The 20,971-nt window shown below is 29.8% G+C and overlaps 1 protein-coding gene across 1 annotated transcript in view; it reads right to left on the reverse strand.

Moving 5' to 3' along the window:
* LOC129963438 (teneurin-m-like) overlaps positions 1–20,971 on the reverse strand; it is a 618,667-nt gene that overhangs the window by 32,529 nt on the left and 565,167 nt on the right. The window contains exons 20-24 of the mRNA XM_056077801.1: positions 17,669–17,809; positions 8,637–8,886; positions 7,883–8,118; positions 3,095–3,249; positions 589–1,290 (exon numbers count right to left, since the gene is read on the reverse strand). Of these exons, the coding sequence (XP_055933776.1) occupies positions 589–1,290; positions 3,095–3,249; positions 7,883–8,118; positions 8,637–8,886; positions 17,669–17,809 (1,484 nt within the window). The remainder of the gene's footprint in view (positions 1–588; positions 1,291–3,094; positions 3,250–7,882; positions 8,119–8,636; positions 8,887–17,668; positions 17,810–20,971) is intronic.

Consider the following 20,971-nt stretch of genomic DNA (forward strand, 5'->3'; position numbering starts at 1 on the left):
CCAGAAACAAGAATGTGAAAGAATATAAATCAAAATCACATAAAATTTTTTGGCAATCTTTAAACGTCAAATTTTTTTCGGTTGTTGGATTTTTATTCTTGAATAATACTTATTTAAGACACAAATTTTTAAGTCATAAGCGATACCAGAGCCTTCTGATATGAAAAATACTCTTTGACATTCAAATTATTTTTTATATAATACTTAGAACAATTAAAATTATTTAGAATCTTTCAATTAGATTGTACGAGACAGGATGGTAATTTTAAACATGTGTAACATTTTGGCGCTTTGTATTTCATCTGGTTCTATTTTCACTAAATCTATTCGTTGTAAAGGGATGTAGTATGTTTCAGATGCTATTTATTTGATTATTTAATAGGAAATTTGTTTTAAATGTTAAAACATAGTTCCAAAGTTATCTAGAGCTATTATCATAACTAAAGAAATGTAGTTCTTGAATGAACATTGTTTCGGAAAGGTTTAAATCATTAATCTTTGTTTCGAATAACTTTCAATTAAATTAACCCAAAATCATTTAAATTTGATGACTTATTGCTGTTCAAAAAACTGTTTTTCAAATCTTACCTGGTTATTATAATCCCTTAATATGTAGATCTTGTTACCAGCGGCATCTGTCACGGTGCTTAGCTTGCCAAAACTGGTGTTCACATTATATGAAAAGGTGTACACATCTTTACCGCTAATAGTGTTTCTTGTTGCTATATGCTGCCCATGCCTGTTGAAGACATAGATCTCCTGAGATTCAGGTGAATAGATATTATATTCACTCAAATCATTTAACTGTGGCAGAGAGGCAGTGACAGATCTTATTCTGAGGTTGCCTTGATCACAAATATGCAGCAAACCGTCTGGGGAGACTGTGATTGAAGAGATGGTGCTGAGTTTTGTGGTAGCAGCAAGAACATGTTCTTCATCGAAACACGAACAGGTTTCTTCCAGGCAGCTGCATTTAGATTCTGCTCCTGCAAATCTTGAGATCCTTCCGTCACTGCCAACCACCCTGACTCTATTGACAGTCTGCGAATCACTCTCTGCAATATACAGGTCTCCATTTGGCGCAAAAGCGATCCCTTGCGGCGATTCTAAGTAGACATCGGTTGCCAAATCACTCTTTTCTCGAGGGTCCGAAGGGCATTGAAGGGGACGGCCCACCACTACTTTAAGACGGTTGTCTGGAGTGACTCTGAGAACCAGGTGGTCATCTAAGATATGAAGAGATCCGTCCAAAGGATTGATAGAAAGTTCTGTTGGCCATCGAAGGTTCACCTATATGGGAAATGAGATATTTTATTAAAACAGTGGATGTATGACATTATAAAATGGAGTAAATCAGCATAATCTTTTTTTATTACTATTAAATTGTATTACTTCAATAATTTGTAACTTCAATTATTTGTAATTACTTCAATAAAGTTAAGAGTGAAATTTTAAAGTGAAATATGACTCAACTTTTGCAAAGTTTTTACCTAATATTTTTATACTGTGATATTTAAGAAACTAAACTTGATTAATTACTTCAATTTAAAGATTTAAGTAAAATTTATTCAAATCGTATTAAATAAATAACAATGTATGAGTTGATTTAGAATAATGGTTCAATAATTTCAGTAGGAGTGTACCTTGCCTACAAGCAATTCAATTTTATTAAATATATGTGATTTCAAATACAATTTACGACTTCTATAGAGGTCTTTGTGATTGTGCAAAGGAAAGGATACCAAATACAATAAATATTTCCTGCAATGCGTTTTTGGAAATGCTTCTTCCAAGAATATATAAGCTCTTACATTCAGCCTTAAGTATGGGTCGAATAAACAATCTCTTGCAATGCTTGCCCAAACATCGATAATAAAGTGTTATTGTTCACATTATTGCGCTGTTGTTCTCGGATTTCCAAAAATACCCATTATATACAATGACCACGCTATTCCTAGGAAATATCGTTTCGCCCGTAGGGCAAAAAATAGGCTAGAAAAATCAGCACGTGTCTAGGCCTATAATTTCATTGCCACAGCAACTCCTTTAGCGATCACATGTTGTATTTGCGTTTTCATGTTCCTGTATTATTATGGCCAGGTCTTGAATTATTTAAAAAAAATCTTTCAATCATCCTATTTTTCTGTATCACCCTGTATGCCGCTTGTATGAATGGCAGGTTTCAGATCAATAAAATTTCCTCGTATGATCCTCCGGATGAAACCCGTTAAACCAAACACAAACGCATAATATAGCTTAATCTAAAATTATATTAAACTTGCACATTTTCATGAATTATAACCTATGGCATATAACGTTCAAATATGAGTTCAAAAAATATTAAAAACATTGTATTATCTATGATTTTTAATTGTAGGCTTGCAAGAAGTATTTTAATATTTCGTCAGTTATTAGATGCGATATTGAAATAAATAATATTCATTTATTGCTTCTCATAAAACTTATTTTTGAAGATAAATTTTTATGAAAATTTTAATGGGTTCTGTAGATAGCAAAGAGCAATATCTTAAAAGTTTTAAGTGAAATTGTTTTTTAAAGTAAAAGTTATGATCAGATACTAGGTTTAGATTTTCTTTTTTGTTCATAATAATTAAAAAAAATCATAAAATTTCATTTCCTATCAGCAAAAACTATTCTAATCTATTTTAATTTTAAATTCTTAGTATCGATAATTCGCGAAACGTTTTCTATTAAGCATACAAATAAATTAATATAAAGGGATTCAAAACCATATTATTTCAGTTGGATTCATTTCACTTAATATGAATTTCACATCATGCTTTTATAGATTATTAAATGTGTAGCGGCTCACCACTAGCGCGTAAAAAAATGCCATCACGTTCGTCGCTCGCCATAACTGGCGCGATAAACTCCACCGACTCGCTGGGAGGGGGGGGGGGTAACATCATAAGCCAGATAACTTCCGGAGAGGAGTGTATATTTTTGTCTAGTGGCTTTGTTACTTGGCTATGAACCCTGCCGTTGCGAGTTCGAAATTCAGACTTGCACCAATTGCATTAACTTTGGAAACAAGATCTACTGATATGAGTAGAAACAGGCAGGCTAATCTTACCTGAGATAGGCTGAGTGTAACGTAGCAAGGTATGGGCCGCCAACTCTTGTGGAAATAATCGCCAATGAGAGTGTGAATGATGCCTTTTGTATCAACAAATCGAATATTGGTGCCATCCGCGATGTAGATTTCGCCATCCTTAGTGATAGCAATTCCTGCAAAAGAAGATTAACAATTATAAAAATGGCAAAACTCAATAAAAATAAATTTCGTTTATTCATTTCCTCAAATGCAAATGAATCCGATTAAGGAAGCAGTAAAGGTCGTTAAGGAACAATAAAAGGGTTTACAGAAAAGAAAATCACAACTTTATGGTTTGACTGAACATATTAAAAATTCTTCATGAGAAGGTGGACATATTCACAATTTCAAAAGACATTTCGCATGATAGAAAATTTAAAGAATTTTAATCACGGATATTTACAAGGAATGTTGCTGTATTTATGATAAGTGAACAAATGAGCCATCGTTATCACCTAAGCGTTAAGCGCAACAGCGGCGGAATTATTGGTGTACTTTTTCAAAATCGCCAGAATTAGAGTCACTGTTATAGACAAACCGAGTATTTTTTACCTCATCATTTTGATCTTTGTGTTGATGCTTACTCACTTGCACATTTCTAGTAAAAATTTCAGATTATATCTCGTAAATATCCATGAACAAAATGAATTTCCTTTTTTACTATATTCTTCAGGCCTTTTATGTTACCGAAAGCACATTCTATCACGTATTTTTTATATTATGAATTTTGCTGTTTTATTTATGTTATACAACTCCTTAAAGTTGCGAATTTCTGTCTTGCGAACCCCTAGTATACTGAACCGGCCTATGGGATACTTACAGCACTATTTTATGATTAAAGAATGTATTTGACAGTTTGATCAGTTTTGAAAATTTTATGATATATTTCCGAATTTCATTGTTGTTCTGCATGTTCACATGATTACGTTATTTATGATTGCATTCAAAATCATTAAAAATGAAGAAGTTCAGTGAGTTTTATAATACTTATTTAAAAAGAATATTTTTATTACAGTTTTTTTTTATAAATTTCCCATAAGAAACTTAAAATTTTTGTGAATTTCTTTGAAATATTATGAGACATCATGAATTAAAAAATAAACTCATTAGAATTGCATTCAAAATTTACAATATTTGAAAAGAGGAATATAATCGATTTTGAAGGTGATTAATGGGAAATAAGAAGACGTTCGAAACTCTCCAAATACCTTTTAGAACTACTGCGCATGTATGTGTTTTTGTAAAAGGAATGGCGGGATTCAGGTGTATAATTCTGATATTCTTATCACTTTAAATCACAGATTATTTCGAATAAACTAGCCTTTAAGTAATTTTTTTTAATTATCCATTTCGTTTACATAAGTACTGTAGAAAATATTATTCAATTATTATTTTATCATATATTCTCAAAAAACGTATTAATAATTATATAAACAAAGTTTAAAGCCAAAAGAGCATTTTCTTTAACTACTCAAAGTTACGTGGTCAAATTCATCTATCCAGCTGTACGAGCGCAAAATTTTAGTTAAAACCATTTTAACCGTGTGGTTGGCCTACTGAAGCGAAATCTGTCACTGGAAGTGGCTGTTTAAATTATTCTTGCAACTCTTCAACTGTAATTGTTAGAGTTGTTATAATTATATACAATCTGCAAGCTGGAGTTTGCTAAAATTATAAATGTGGAGCTTGAAGGCGTTCTGCAATCATTTTAAATGTTCACTCGCCTGCTTTAAGATGTTTGATCAAAACTTTCACCTTTAGTAAAGATGATTTCTGTTAAGCATTTGTAAGAGTAACCTTTAATGCTAATGAAATGACGATATGCTATTTAACAAAACTGTTTAAGTATATTTATAAGTAAAGCACGTGAGTAAAATAAGTGAGGTAATTGAAATAATAAAATACTTTTTTTCTTTTTGAAGTTTTAGAAAAACTTTTGTATATATTCTTTCATATTATTATCTGCATTTCTTTTTAAAAAATTCTTCTTTGCTGTGCTTGATGAATATTTTTTAGATTTTTATGACTTTTTGGGGTCTGTGCTTAATGTTAAATAATTAGCCATTTGCATTTGATCACAAGACAAAACCAGAGGGAGTGATCTACCCTAAACGTTTTCGCATACTCTGCAATAAAAATATTAGCCAGGGGGAGTGACTCCCTTAAACTTTTTCGTATACTCTGCAGTAAAAAATATTAGCCAGAGGGAGTGACTCCCCTAAACTTTTTCGCATACTCTGCAGTAAAAATATTAGCCAGGGGGAGTGACTCCCCTAAACTTTTTCGCATACTCTGCAGTAAAAATATTAGCCAGGGGGAGTGACTCCCCTAAACGTTTTCGCATACTCTGCAGTAAAAATATTAGCCAGGGGGAGTGACTCTCCTAAACTTTTTCGCATACTCAGCAGTAAAAATATTAGCCAGAGGGAGTGACTCTCCTAAACTTTTTCGTATACTCTGCAATAAAAATATTAGCCAGGGAGAGTGACTCCCCTAAACTTTTTCGCATACTCTGCAATAAAAATATTAGCTCTATCTCTACCATCAATGGATTATAGATTTTGAGTGAAGGCGTATTCACATTTTTAATTTTTGAGTCCAACACATGAATTTTTTGTGCTTTGTAATATGATAAAAAAAACCGAACAAGCATTTTTGACATCTTTTTTTGCCGATCTATTAGAACCAATTTTTGATCCGAATTTACACTTTAGATGCTAAATCTATGCTCCAAATTTTATTCATCTAACTCTTTACTTTTGTAGTTATTGTATTCACTTTTACTCGTATAGCCACACACACACACTTGTCCTCTGAATGGATTTCATTCAAAATTTGATAAAGATCTAAAAAAATTTGGTGCAAAGGACGCATATCAAAATTTACCCATTTAGCTTAAAGAGTTTTTTTTTTTTAGTTATTTTGTTCAGAGACAAACACACATAACTCCAAAAATATATTTTTCGGATTTCGGGAAGTCTGAAACACGCAGATGCCTGATATTTTGATTTTTTCGAATGTTTGATGATGACGGTACTTTTTGTATGTTAGAAAATAAAAAGCGTTATACTTTAAATATAAGAAGCGTTTTCTGCTCATGATTATCAGAACTCAATGATTTTAGAGTTCTGATATTTACCATCCAAATTTACTTTTATTATAATATATATATTTTTTAATATATCTTTATATATATTAATTATTATCATATATTATTTCTAATTAATTAGTTTATTTTACATTATTTCTTTAATATATCTTTTAATATATTTAATATATCTTTTTCCACACTAGAATTTTTCTTTTTTTGGCTGTCTTTGTGCCTATTATATACAATTTCAATTCTGCTATTAAAATTGATTCAGTTATGAGCCTTTGAATTTCATTATTTCGAATGAATTGTCATCGCCTCTCATTATTGACGAATCCACGTTGCAGTCATTGAAAGGGCTTTAAAAGTCTGAAATAGCGATATGTGTTTCACAATTTGGTCATAATTTGCAGAAGGGACGAATCTGTTTTTTTGGGTTAAATATATGTATTAAAAATTAATAATAAAATATAAATAATAAATAAATATTTTATTATGAATATTAGGACAAAGGGAGTGTATAGATCGTTTTCAGGTGTGCATTTATTGAGGGAAACAACAAAATATAACTGTTTACTTCATTCAAATCTTTTGTTCCAGTTAGAGTTATATCTCTATTTAATGATTTAGAAATAAGCCGTTAAGCTACTATTAGAGCGGCCACCCAATACTTAAATAATTATAATAAGGAATAGTAATATATATCTGATATGATAAAAAAATAATAAAAGCTTGTAAAATCCTTAAAAAAATTGCAGTTAAAAATCTAATTTTTTAAAGTTAAATTTATTCAACTTTAAAAAAAAAGATCAAACTGTATTAATTATATATATTATAAGTTAAATTATTTTTAATCTAAAGGAAGTAGTTTAATGCTTCATTTTTTATTTGCTTACTTTTCAGTATTTTGCTCTTATTTGAAAGTAGAAGTTTTAGCCATAAAATACACAAAGTTAAATCTATCTTTAAAATGACAGAGATCGATTCAGTAATACTTTCTAACTGCCTAAGGCGACTTAAACATACTGGGAAATTGTCATTTCAGAGCTATTTGATTAAAATATTTTTTAATCAGATTTATAATTTGATTAAAATATTTTACATAAACATAAAAAACGAAAATAATGTTTTTATTAGTGTACGAAAAAGGAATTTTCAAGTCAAATATAAGGACTATAAAGGAGCATTCTAAAAGTAAAACGGTTTAAGTAAACTGAAATTTTAATCAGAGTAGTAATGCATTTAAATTTTTCATTGAATAGTTAGCTCCTTTTCTGTGATTTTTACTCAGGTTTAATTCTTTCAAATACTGCTTTTACTTTCTAATGCCTTTACACTTTTATTTTAATAAAAATATCTTTAAAAGATTTTTTATTTTTATCATTTTTCATTTTCAAATCCTTAAAATACTTCATTAATGGAATCTTAAGATCAATAGTTTTTCTATCTCACTACCAGATGGTGCCACTCCTTAAGAATCAAATTTTAACTAAAATGAACCAATTAAGTGATAATTAAGTTCAAAAAAATATTAAAATGTTATTTCGTCATTGGGAACAGTCCACTGTACAAAATTTATAAATTCTAATGCATGTGAAGTGGAAATAGACTACAAAATTCCGTCTTTGCAAGTGGTTGCATAAGGGGTCACAGATTGCGAGATTGGCGTTTCATACCCTTGGGGTAGGCCAGTCTGGCGTCTTTAGCAGGTCTACCATCTCCGCACTGGTCCTTGTCTCGAGGCAGGCACTTCTCTCCACTTCCCACAACGGCCTCGGTATTATTTTTAGTGTTCGCAGATTCCGAAATGGAGATTGTCCGAAGGATTTGGTGCTGTTCTGGATCGGAAATGTATAAATGACCATCCACGGGTCCTACTGTCAGATGGTAACTGTATGACACTTGAGCTGGGCTGAAAAAAAAATCCAAATTTATAATCATTGTAACCAGTGATAGTCGAAAATGACGATAACAGAAAATATGATAACCCAAGTACTATCTACGTGCCATGTTAAAAATAAAAAATCAAGCTCTCGGTATATTAACTTGATCCATGACTTAATGGCCATCAGCGACATTGACTTAGAGGGAGCACTTATGCAAGAAATAGAGCAATTATTTATCATTTAAACACAGTAATTTATTATTGATAACAATTCATTATTCAGTCAATCAAGAATATTGTTTTGACGCAAGTTTGGAGAGCAAAACAAATGGTAGAAAAAGAAAATGATAGATTTCCCCCCCCCCAAAAAAATAATATTAAAAAGAGCTCTATCTGTTATTCTTCATGATGTATCACCAATTCTCTATAATAGTTATTCTATGAGCGCCAGTTTTGTTATATATTTCAAAAATTGAAGCGCTGGAAGATATTTTGCTGTGCTTTTCCAACAAAAGATAAATTAGTCGACAGTAAAATTATGTTACCTTAATTCAACAACAGTAGCAACTTGCCCATCAGGTGTAATTTTCCTAATAAGATTGAAATCGCCGACGTAGATGGTGCCATCAGGACCACTGGCGAGTGCAACGGGTGCCAAAAGACGTTGAGCCTTCGCCAAACCATTGCATCTCTGGCATTGTAGAGGTCTTTGTTGGCCATCGCCCATGGTGGTTAATAGAAGCTTTGGCTTGTTCTTTAAGTAAATGTTGTTACCATCTCCTTTTTGAAGAATACCTGAAAGAAAAAAATAAAAATTAATCTAAAATGAAAATTTAAAATTTCACTGATGGTATATGATTTAATTCTTATGCAACCTATCAACATTCTTATTTCAGTTTTCTCTTAAGAACTTTGATATTTGTGAGTTTTCTCAATGCTTCGCTCAAATTATCTCTGAAATTGAAGTTTATCTGTATTTTAGTTCTTGGAAGCAATTCTCTAAATTCATTTGAGGAAAAATTTGAAAATATACTTTTTTATATTTATCTGTTCTTATTTTTTTTTAAAAAAGAATTATATTATACAGTAAAGAAAAAAAAATATGTTCTATAGAATTTAATTTATTTTTGATGTTAGAATCGAAGATTTAAAAAATAACCGCTTACCGATATCCGTTCTAATTTCGTAAGAAAAATCGATCACATCTTATCTATTTTAAATATAACTTCATATGCCAATCAAACTGATGAATGTTTTTAAAAAATAGTCTCTCATAATATTATAATAGTTGCAAATTGTCAGATATTTATTTTATTTTCCTATTTCATTACTTACTAATATCTAATTTCACAATGAAAAAGAAATTCAGGTGTCTTAACTTTTTTAATATTGGCTGAAATTTTCAAGACAAATTTGACACATAAATATAAAATAATGCTTATTATGTTGAAGGAAATGAGAAATTATATGATCTCTAAGCAATATAATGACAATTATATGATATGGTTCAAATACTTTGTGAATAAATAGATGTCCCAATTTCATCTGTATCTGAATCGAAGTTCAATTCTAAATGCTTTGTTTGATTCAAGCGTGGTAATTTAGTTGGAAAAGCAGATCAATTCTTTGAATTGGGGTTTTCAAGATCTTTGTTATTCTTTTGATACGAGCATTTGAGAGATAAAACTAAAATTTTTGTAAAAAATAAGTTTATATTACTTTTTTTAACGCTAGGAACTATTACCATTTCTGGTAGAAGAATTATCAAATGTTTTTAAAGATAATGAAAAGTATTTCTGAGTTAACCATGAATATCACAAAATGATAATTTGTAGCAAAAATAATCATTGCTTAAATTCTACATCCAAAATGGCAATAATCATATCATCGGATAAATTTAACTTTTGAAAAACTGCTACAGCTATCTAATCGATGCATAATTGTTAATCAGTTTCATACAAATTATTTCCATAATAGCAATGTTTATTCCATACCTGTAAATATTGGTTCCCTAATTTACCGAATTTAATGAATATGACTTTCTGACAATTAAATAGGCCGAAATTTCTGATTTGATTAGAAAATGAAATTGACTAATTTACGACTAAAATGAGCAGGCTTTCTACATTAAGCAATACCGCATAATTTAATAAACATAAATATTACATTAATTTCGGCTTTCAATTAAGCAATTTATTACAGAAACACTTGCAAAAATACACCGATTAATATGACCGGAGAATATACATTATAAATCGCGGAAATGAGAAATTACCCATTCCTAACTCAAGCGGAATAAATTCTTCTGGACCTTATGCCAAAACAATTGTATGTTCCTTCCAAAACTCGGAGATTCATTGATGTTTGTCATGATTAAACCTCATTAGATGTGACTTGCCGGCTGTTACCCCAGGCGAATAAATTACACCGAAATCAATGAAACAGCCCAAACTGTTTGTCTGGTTTGCATCAAAGGCTTGAGCGTTGATTTAACTCTGAATAAATCATTCGTAGAAGCGAGAGAAATTCTAGATATGGAGTCGTTAAAGCTGGAAACTGAATTATTTTGAATTAAATTAATTTATCGAATTGAACGCGGCCATTTGATGAGGAGCGACGCTCTGACCCAGAATAAAACAAAAGCGTGGTCCTATCATTTGCATAGGATTGTTCTACGCAACTGCGCCCCGCCATTCTTTTTTAGGGTTAACATTCAAACATTTATTGACCCCGAAAGCAGTTTCTAGGATTTTCTGGAAATGCATAAAGTAAATATAGTTTATTAGGTGAGAGATCTGAAATTTACTACACTGTAAATATGCATTGCATTTTGGACATATCCATAAAGGCTAGCTAATGCAACCGTGACATCTGTAGCGTGATCTGTTTTTGAAATTCAGTTCCAAGTCTCTCTTATCTTTCAGTAGGGTAATTACCGAATTAATGATGCATGAATGAACTGATGCAGATGATGCGTTGTTAGGAATAGTACGCTTCAATGATTTTCGAATTTTATTTGGCTTTTCTATAGACTATCTAATGGCACGTCAAATGTGATCCCCTTTCATAATTCCATTCTTTTATTAACAATAATATAAACTCTTCAAAATAGATGTCCATTTATCATAAAACCACATTTGGGTTTCTGTTAATTATGTTTTGTCCTCTTTGCATTTATCTATTTATTAGAATCATATATTACACAAGTAATTTCAAGGTATTTACAGAAATAAATTGAAGAAAATTCTACCTAACTAATCTAGATCGAAATTCAGATAGACTACTTGTTGAATGATGCAATTGTTGACTATTTGTTAATGATGTCAGATTTTATATAGAAGGTATTCATAAAATTTGATAGATATAATGCTTTCATTATAACACTCTGTTATATTGGAATTTAAGTTTCAACTATGTTTCAGAAGTAATTTTCGAATTCGATATGCAAATGGGCTACTGAATTTAAAAAACTGAACCGTAGAGTTTTTTTTTTATCACCGTTTTCAATGGCGAATTTCAAACTTGGCAGAATAGTCAATTTTCGATCGCTGCAAGCATGTCGATTAAATTGGCACGTCTTATTTTCCTAGTTGCCAAAAAAATAAGTTTGCAAAAAGTACATATTCTATTAATTATAAAATTTTCGGATGATATTAACATTTAGTCAAGTATAAGTGGTCTGGTTCTTTTATGTGTCATTAGTTCATTTAATTACTAGAATATTTCTAAACACCATACATCTATTTCAATAATATTTTGTACGGACGTGGATGCTGGGAAGTCTGGTGTAATAAATAAAAAGAAATATATTTTCTGAAAATTAATAAAATAAAAACATGATTAACTTAAAATAAGTCATTAATAAAATATATTAAAAATGTTAAGTTAAATTTATCATCTTTTGAAACGGGAGGCCTCATAATATATAATATCGCAAAATACTGACATCCACGACTGCCAGTTTGGTTCACAGTAGTTAACTAAGGTCATCTCAGCGTCTCATGGAATTCCATCATGCTAAATTCATGCCATAAGTTAATTTTCCCCAACTATTATACTCGAATGCCATGCAACGCGCTCTCAAGCATGAAAAGTTTATTTGAAAGTATGCTAGAAAGTTTTTGGGAAACAATTTCCGATGTTTATTTTTTCTGTTGGTGGATCATCATTTATTTCAATTCGATTTTAGTAATTAATTTTAGTTTGAATGTTCGTGGACATAAAGGATACACGAGATCTCACCACAAGGAAATAAAACATCTAATGTTAATGCGTATTTGCATCTAAAATATGGTACAAATTACGTTTAAAAAAATTTAAGCACTCTGCCAATGTGCATGATATTCTACAACAATTTTCATTAATTAATTTGTCACAATTGGATCTGAGATATTGTTAATAGAATAAGAACCCATCTAGACAAGTACATCATCTAGCTAATCATAAAAGAGGCATAATTTTTTTTTTTATTCCAGCTTAATGTCAATTGCATAAAAACATCTTCCAATATTTCCATCTGTTCCAAACACATTATTAATTTCTTGAAAACTATTTACTAAATTTTCTCCTCATGTAAGGTTCGTTTTCAAATATATATAACGGTAATGCGCTGGTTTGACAATTTTCTGAATTTTTCAGAAATGAATAAAAGCAAAGCCTGCCATTAGATGCGTGATCTGCCATTTTTTGTCCAATGCATTTGTATAATATATGTATTTGTGGACCAATATTGCACTAAACTCACATGCGTAGCGATGATATCGTGCTATGGCATAAAACTCAAGTTCAAATTATATTTAACTAGAATAATCTCGAAAATAATAATACACAGCAACTGAATAATATTGAAGAGTTATTACCAAGCAATTTATTCCAAGTCGTTTTAATGATACTGGAAATTGATTTCCTCGTGTTCTGATGTAAACTGACGGTAAAACCTGCCTGACCAATTTTATGACTCATTCGGCACGAATGTATAATAAACTGGCAGAAAATAATCTAATGGCAGCAAAATCTATGTTTATGTGGGATTCAACTTTAGTCAGTTAAAAGATATTACATATCCCATTAGGCTCTTGTAAATCTTAATTTAATAATTGCAAGAAGTTTTTTATTTTTATGTTCGTTACATCAACAAAGTAGCAGATGTAATATTGATGTAGCTTGCAATTTGAATGTAGAAAGAAATAAGTTAATCATAAAAAAATGAGTAAATATAAATACTATTTTTATTTTACTTGTTCTTCAACAAGCTGTTGTAGGATAGGTGAAATATTTTTGCATTTTATGAGAAAAATCTTCGAATTAGTTTAATTCAGTTCAGAGTGCATATTTTTCCTTTTTTTTTGTTTTGACCCAAGGTTATCTACATAAAACAAAGCAGACAAGGTGAAGTTTTCCATCATTGCAAAGGTGATACCCAGAGGTACAAAATCCAAGCACATAATGTTTTGTTTATCAAATGGATATTACATTTATCAGCGAGTCATGTCAAAACAATGATCTGCTTATTAGTGAGGAAGAAAATACGTAATATAAAATAATTAAGGTCTTTAATGTGAAACCGCAAATTTTCCTTCTCGAAGCTTATATTAGGATAAAAAAGAAATAAAACATAAGTTACTGAACATACACAATTTCCCTATACATAGAATAACTGATTTTAAAAAAACACACAATAAAAACTCTATCTGCCCCATTTTGTTTTCGATTATTTGAAATCAGTCCATGATACAATACATCGGTCAAAATGCTGTCAGAATTCCAATTTAACATTTATTATAATAATAAAAAAATCTTTGTCTGCTCTTTTATATACATTAAAGTATTGCTTTTAATCCTATTTTGATTTTTTTTACAGGTTAACTCTTTGCATGAGGCTATTTTTGGACTTCTTAATTTGGAAACATGGTAAAATAAAAAGGAAAACATACTTAGGACAGCATGCCAAACTTCTCCATAGAAACATGATAACCTTTGATTAAATAAATAATTAATTTAATTGCAAGGATTATTTCAGAAAGGCCTTCTGTATAATAATTTACTAAAGACTATAGCGCTCTGATTCCTAAAGTCGAGATTTAAGCACACGATCATTGTAGTTCTTGATAACTCCACGCTTTCAAACCTCTTATAGGATGCTTTAATTTTTCTCTTATTTTGGTTAATTAAATTAGTTAATTTAATTCTCGGGATTATTGTGGGGAACGCTTGTATAATAATTTTGTAACATGTTTTAAATCAGCTACTAAATATTGGTTACCTAGTTACTATTTTTTTTTTGGAAAGACCGCATAGAGGTAGAAAAAAAATCTAAGATTTATCTGACATCATCGTTTAAATTTAAAGTAAACTTCAACTAGAATTATAAATTTTATCAGTTTTCACCTATACTTTTCAGTTATAATTATTTTGAAACTGTATTTCAGTAAAATCCAGTTCAAAAAATAAAACACAACACATTTTTTTCGCTTTCAAACTTCCTGTGAAGGCATTATTTATTACAATATTCATAGAAATTTTTTCCGAAATGAAATTGAAGAGCATGAAAAAAGTACGAAAGCCATTCAGTGTCGAAAAAAAGCGAAACACATTACTTCAAATACAGTATAATTCAAATTATCCCAACTCCAATTATTGGATCGATTTGAATTGGAATAAAATTTCTCCAGTTGAAGCGAGTAAAAACAGAAAAACAGTTTGGCTGTTTTGTTTTATCAGTGATATATTATGGAGTAAGCAAATATACAAAACGTAAACCACATCGCACTTAAAGGTTTTTAATTAATAATTCGTTAATTATTAGCAAATTAAAATCTTTTTTTCACCATTAATCAGAATTATATTAATTCTGAAAAAAATACATAACATTTTTATCGATTGAAGTTATTGAGTCGTCTATCCGAAACAGGCTCTAAGTTTAGTTATGCTATAGGAACTGGAAGAGGTTAAGCACCAGTTTTTCGCATTTAAATAAAAAATTATCATTCTGAGAAAACAATTTTAGAACAAGAAGTTGTAAGTATTAGGAGGATCTAAGAGATAAACTATGGAGCGTTATGAAAAAAATTAATAAATAAAATAAAATTAAATTATAAAATAAAAAATATAAATTTTATAATTTATTAATTAATTTATAATTTTATAATTAAATTATAAAAATAAATTAAATTAAATTAAATACAAAATATTATTTTCAATTTTCAATAATTTTCAATAATTATTATTTTTCATTTTTTAAGAAAATTCAGCAAAATTTTATGAATTTCAGTGACGTAAGTGTTACATAAAAGCAAGTAAAGGGTAAAAATTCAAGATCAATATCTTCATTATATTTTGAATTTTTTCTGAATTATTTATAATTTATGTATTTCTGACTTATTTTTGTTGAAAAAACATTGAAAAATACTACTAAGTAATTTTCTATCAGTTAGAATTCGTAACAAAACAAAAAAATTTCTACTAAAATTTTTTTGCACATTTCGGATTATAATGGTAAATTTTCTAAAAAATATTTTGCCTTAATTATTCAGCTTGAATTTATTTTTCATGACAGTTATATTCGTTACTCGACGTTTTTTGACAATCATTTATCACAAAATAAGACATTCCTTCTTTTTAAATTTAATTTTCACCATTTTTTTTAAATCGATCATTATGATAACATTTGAAATCGTAGAATAACATATTTAAAAAAAGTGATTTTTGTGCCCACGAATTTGGACACATAGAGAAATATTTAAAAGAATTTCTTATCGACTGTTTTTCTTTTCTTCAAATAAGCCGCATGTTTGAAAAAGTAATATACTTATTTTCCTCCTGCAGAAATTTCTACCAGTAATTTCTTTCTTTATAACACGTGCTTAAGTGGAATTACAAAAATTTCTCTGAAATAATGTATCTATTCAAATTAACACTTTTGAAAAATGCACTCCAGTCATAGGATTTAACATTCGACAGCTTATCTTAAAAGTCTTTTTTAATACTTAGATTTTTTTCTCAAATTAACTGTGTTTTTTTATTTAAAAGCAAAAAAAAAAAAAAAAGAATCCCTTCTGAATTTTTATTTTTCATTCTTTATCCGGTAACATATCTGAGTGCAAACTTGGGGTCCTGTTTCGAAAAATCAACTCACCTACTTAAACAAATAAAAAAAAATTTATGCATTTTTTCCGCATTTTCATATTTCCATGAAAATTCGAGCGGATTACTTTTATTCCTTCTCCAATTATCTGAACATTCGATTATTTGGATTGGGTTTGATCTGATTTAGTAAAAGATAACTTAGGCGGTACTGTAATGGCTGTTTTAAAAAACTGTTTATGAAATGATGGGTGTCAAACATAATAACTGATCTGAAGATACTATTCTTTATGAGAGATGAAAGTAAAAACTTAATTTTGGACCGGCGTCCTGGCATTGGGGTAGAGCGTCTTCCCCGTGATCTGGGCGTCCTGGGTTCAAGTCCCAGTTCGGGCTTGGTTTTTCTTCATCTGTTCTATCTGTGAGATGTGTGAATGTGCCCCCCTGTAAAAAGGGGTTGTGCAGGCGAATGTGATGCGTGATTAGCTAAGATGTACTTTTGGCCCTAGTTGGCGCTACTAAAACAAGAGACGCTCCTTTGGCTTAAAATCGCTGACTTCGTGAGCGAGCTTGTCAATGGCAAGTGCCATTAGAAACAACAACAACTTAATTTTGGATATTTCACAATCTCCACTTGCCCTGCAATTGATTAATTTCAGAGCAATGCCATTTCAAAATCGATTATCAATTCAAAAAATTCTCAGAATTAACGTGGCATGGAGCTGAAAGTGGAATATCTAATCTTTTCGAATTTCTGTTATTCCAGGTTAGTGAAGATGCTTTAGGTGCTTGGAAGAATTAGGGGTTGAAGGGTTATCTTACAAGGTGGGGAGATTTTCAGATACTTGGAAAAATGCGAAACAGGAAGATGCTTTAGATGCTTGGAAGGAGGAGGGGGAGGGGGCTTGCAAGGTAATCCTGTAAGGTGAGACGATGTTTGGAAGGAAGGGGGTGGGGCTTATTTAGGTGATTGGATGGAAAGTGGTGGGCTTGCAGGGTAATCTTTCAAAATGAGAAGATGCTTTAGATGCTTCGAAGGAAGGGAAGGGTGGGATTACAGGTAATCTTGCAAAAGGAGAAGATACTTTAGATGCTCGGAAAGAAGAAGGAACTTGAAGAGTAATCTTGCATGGTGAGAAGATGCTTTATATACTTGGAAGGAAGGGTGGGATTGCAGGGTAATCTTGAAAAATAAGAAGATGCTTTTTGGAAGGAAGGGAAGGGTGGGAATACAGGTAATCTTGCAAAAGGAGAAGATGCTTTAGATGCTCGGAAAGAAGAAGGAACTTTCCGAATAATCTTGCATGGTGAGAAGATGCTTTATATACTTGGAAGGAAGGGTGGGATTGCAGGATAATCTTGCAAGGTATTTGTGAAGGGCTAAGAGTAAACCAGTGCCATTGTTCGATTGCTAGGATATGAAGTAATCGCAAATGATATTTAAAAGGCAAAACACAACAGATAAATTCTACAAAAACATTCTCTTATTTCTTACCTTCATGAAAATTGTACTTATGATGTATATCCAAGTTCCACCCTCCAATATCGGATACACTCATATCATGACCACTGACTTGAGTTGTTTGGACTTCCCAAATAATTTTAGGACAGGACTTGTATTCGTATCCAACATACACTGAAAAGTAAAGACATAATTAGATCAAAAGATGAAGAATAAGAAATATGAATTGTATTAACTAAACCAGAAGAATGTGAACTTTGAAACTTCATTAATTTTTTAAAGCAAATTCTTGAAGACACAAAAATATTAATTAGTATGACTAATACGGCATAAAGTTTTCATAATAAAAATTGTCCATCAAGAAAATCAGAAGCACTATTTTTCTCCATGGAAAAGCAATCGTGTTCAACACATACAAAGCATTTTCGGTTAAGTAGTGTTTTAGAACATGGCATGAAATCTCTCTATGAATATGTAAGTGTTAGCATTGCTAAACCAGATTTATTGGATTTATTTATTCAAGAAATAAATCGATTTACATAAAAAAAATAAAAATATATATTAATATTAGAAACCATTCGAATCGTTCCACATAAATGTGAAATTTAAATTTTAAATTGTGTTTACCACAAATTTAAAGTTGCGAATGGAAAAATTACCAAAATAACTTGCAATTTAAACTATACTAGGGGGCTCCGCCCCCTGCTCACTTATACTCGCCAAATCACAGGAACTACTAATGCGGTTCCTTTCGGATCGCTTCGCGATCCAAGCTCGCTTCGCTCGCTCGCCTAAACCTCTACTCTACTAAAGCTCTACTAAACCACTTTAGTCTAGCAACAGATATATTCAGGTTCAATTTATTCCAAAATATGATAAAACAATGAAAGAAATAAAAAATGTAAAGCAAAAAGTGCACTCGCAAAAAACAACCAACGCACACAAATATCCTTTGTAATAAATAACTATATACATCCACCAATGAAACAAATTTTAAAAAATTGTGCTTTTCTCACAGATTTTCAAATTTGAGAACTATACCATAGAAACAGAAAAAAATAAATGATATTTATAAAAAACAAAAAACAAATGTACTTTTCTTACATTTGTTTCAAATTTGGAAGCTACACTACAGAAACAGAATAAGAATTTGATATTTACAAAATAATAATAATAATAATAATAATAAATTGTCTGAAAGCAATTATATTCAAATTCAGTCCATTCCAAAATAAGATATAGATAAGTGCATATTGGAAGCTTTTAATTTCCTTTATTCTGTTTTATTTTGTTTCAAAAGTACTTCAGAAGACCGGTAATCAACAGTGTTTAATTTTAAATAACATCAAACTTTAAGAAAATAAATTGAATCGTTTGAAATAATCGGTCGAAAACATGATAAGCCTAACCTCGTTAGCGTGGAAGAAAAAAACCGAAGCCTTACTCATTTGGCCGTGTCAAGTGTTGCCAAACGGCAATTACCAAATTCGGCCTGGTTTTGCTTTCCCGTAAGCGTTATATATATAGATTTTGTACTGATATGTAAAATAGAGAAAAAAAATATAATTTCTTTCCATATGTTAGTTAGGACATATTTGTCATGTGAACAGGGTGATCTAGAATTTCAAAGAGGAATGGTGGAATGATGGAATTTAACATAAGGATTCATTAAAAATATTATGCATTCATAACATATATTTACCAACTCCAACTTGGGGTGGCTACTTATTAATGCATAATGAGACATGATTACTTATAAGACCAAAAAATTAGATATTTAGTTTGATATGCTCTCTTTATATCAAAATTGTAAATCTGGATTCGAAGATTCTAGATGAATCCTAGATTGACAAATATGAATGAAGCGCTTAGTTAAAAATATTATCGTAAAAAAATTCTACCGAATTGAAACTCTGACGGTCGAATAAATTCATTCTTGGACTAAGAATACGTAAGAAGAATAACTTAATCGGATAAGATTATGGCCGAAATAATTTAACTCTTTGCTTGAATGCATCTTCCAATCATTTTAGTGGAGATTATAAAATAAATAAATAAAAATCAATAGAAAAAAAAAGACAAATGTAATACCTTCAATTTTTTAGCATTTTTTTAAAAAAAATTCATTATAATTAGGATATTACAACAAGCAGATTATGATTAGAACATAATTTTTTTTACCTCCGTTAGAGCTAATATTTCCCTGAAATCCCATCTGAAAACTCTTTAATTAGCAGTTTTATTATTTAGGTATTTAATCTCGTATAGCCTGAAGACATTCATTTCATTACCTATCTCTGATGACTAGCTAATTAGAATAATGAGACAACAAAAACGGCGGATTTCTTAATATTAATAAAACCAGACAATGGTTTATGAAAGAAAAAAAAAGAATTTTAAAACCGTTTTCGAATATAATATTAAAAATAAATACTTTCCTAAAACAAAATTAAGATATATTAAGTTTTTTTTTTGTTTAATATCTCATTAGAATGTGAAACGATAATTTTTTTCTGTATTTTCTTTATAATAATCAGACCGAGATTTATATGTAAATTTGCATATATAAGAATATAAAAGTATTTTTAATTATGTTGAATTTCTTATTTCAATATGTCTAAATATTATTTAATGTTATTTAAAGTAAAGAAACAAAGAATTATATTTGTATATTTTTATTTCAACTTTAAGATTTTTTTTTTAATGTACAATATATATATTTGTAAATAGATAAATTTTAAAAGATTCTATATGCATATATATAGATATTTTTAATATTAGATATATTGTTTTCAAGGGATTTTTATAATGTAGCGAAACAACATATTTAGCTCACGAGAGTACAATATAAATATTTGTAAATGGATAAATTTTCCAAGATTCTACATGCATATAAAGGGATATTTTTAATATTGGATATAATGTTTTCAAGGGGATTTTATATTGTAGCTGAAGAAAATATTTAGCTCAGGAGAGTTCATTTTTCATCAATTTCAATTGAAATCTATTAAATGTTTAGCCTATTTAATATATATTTTCGTTAAATGTTACAATTTATGACAGTGCCATTTGTGTCATACTTTCTTACTTATTACTGATTAAGAATAAGTTCTTAATTTTATGAGTATTCAAATAAATCACTCTTTTATTAAAATGAAGAAATTATAAATTTTCCTGTAAGCGGAGCGTTATAAAAATAAAATGAAATGCTCTGTAAGGGATCTCGGTTATAAGATTGAAAGTCAGCGATTCTAAATATCATTCCATAATAAACTAACACACTTTTAACAAAGACAATAAACTAACAAAGATAATAAACTAACACACTTTAAACTT

This window comes from Argiope bruennichi, chromosome 3 (assembly GCF_947563725.1).
Source record: "Argiope bruennichi chromosome 3, qqArgBrue1.1, whole genome shotgun sequence".
Lineage (NCBI taxonomy): Eukaryota > Metazoa > Arthropoda > Arachnida > Araneae > Araneidae > Argiope > Argiope bruennichi.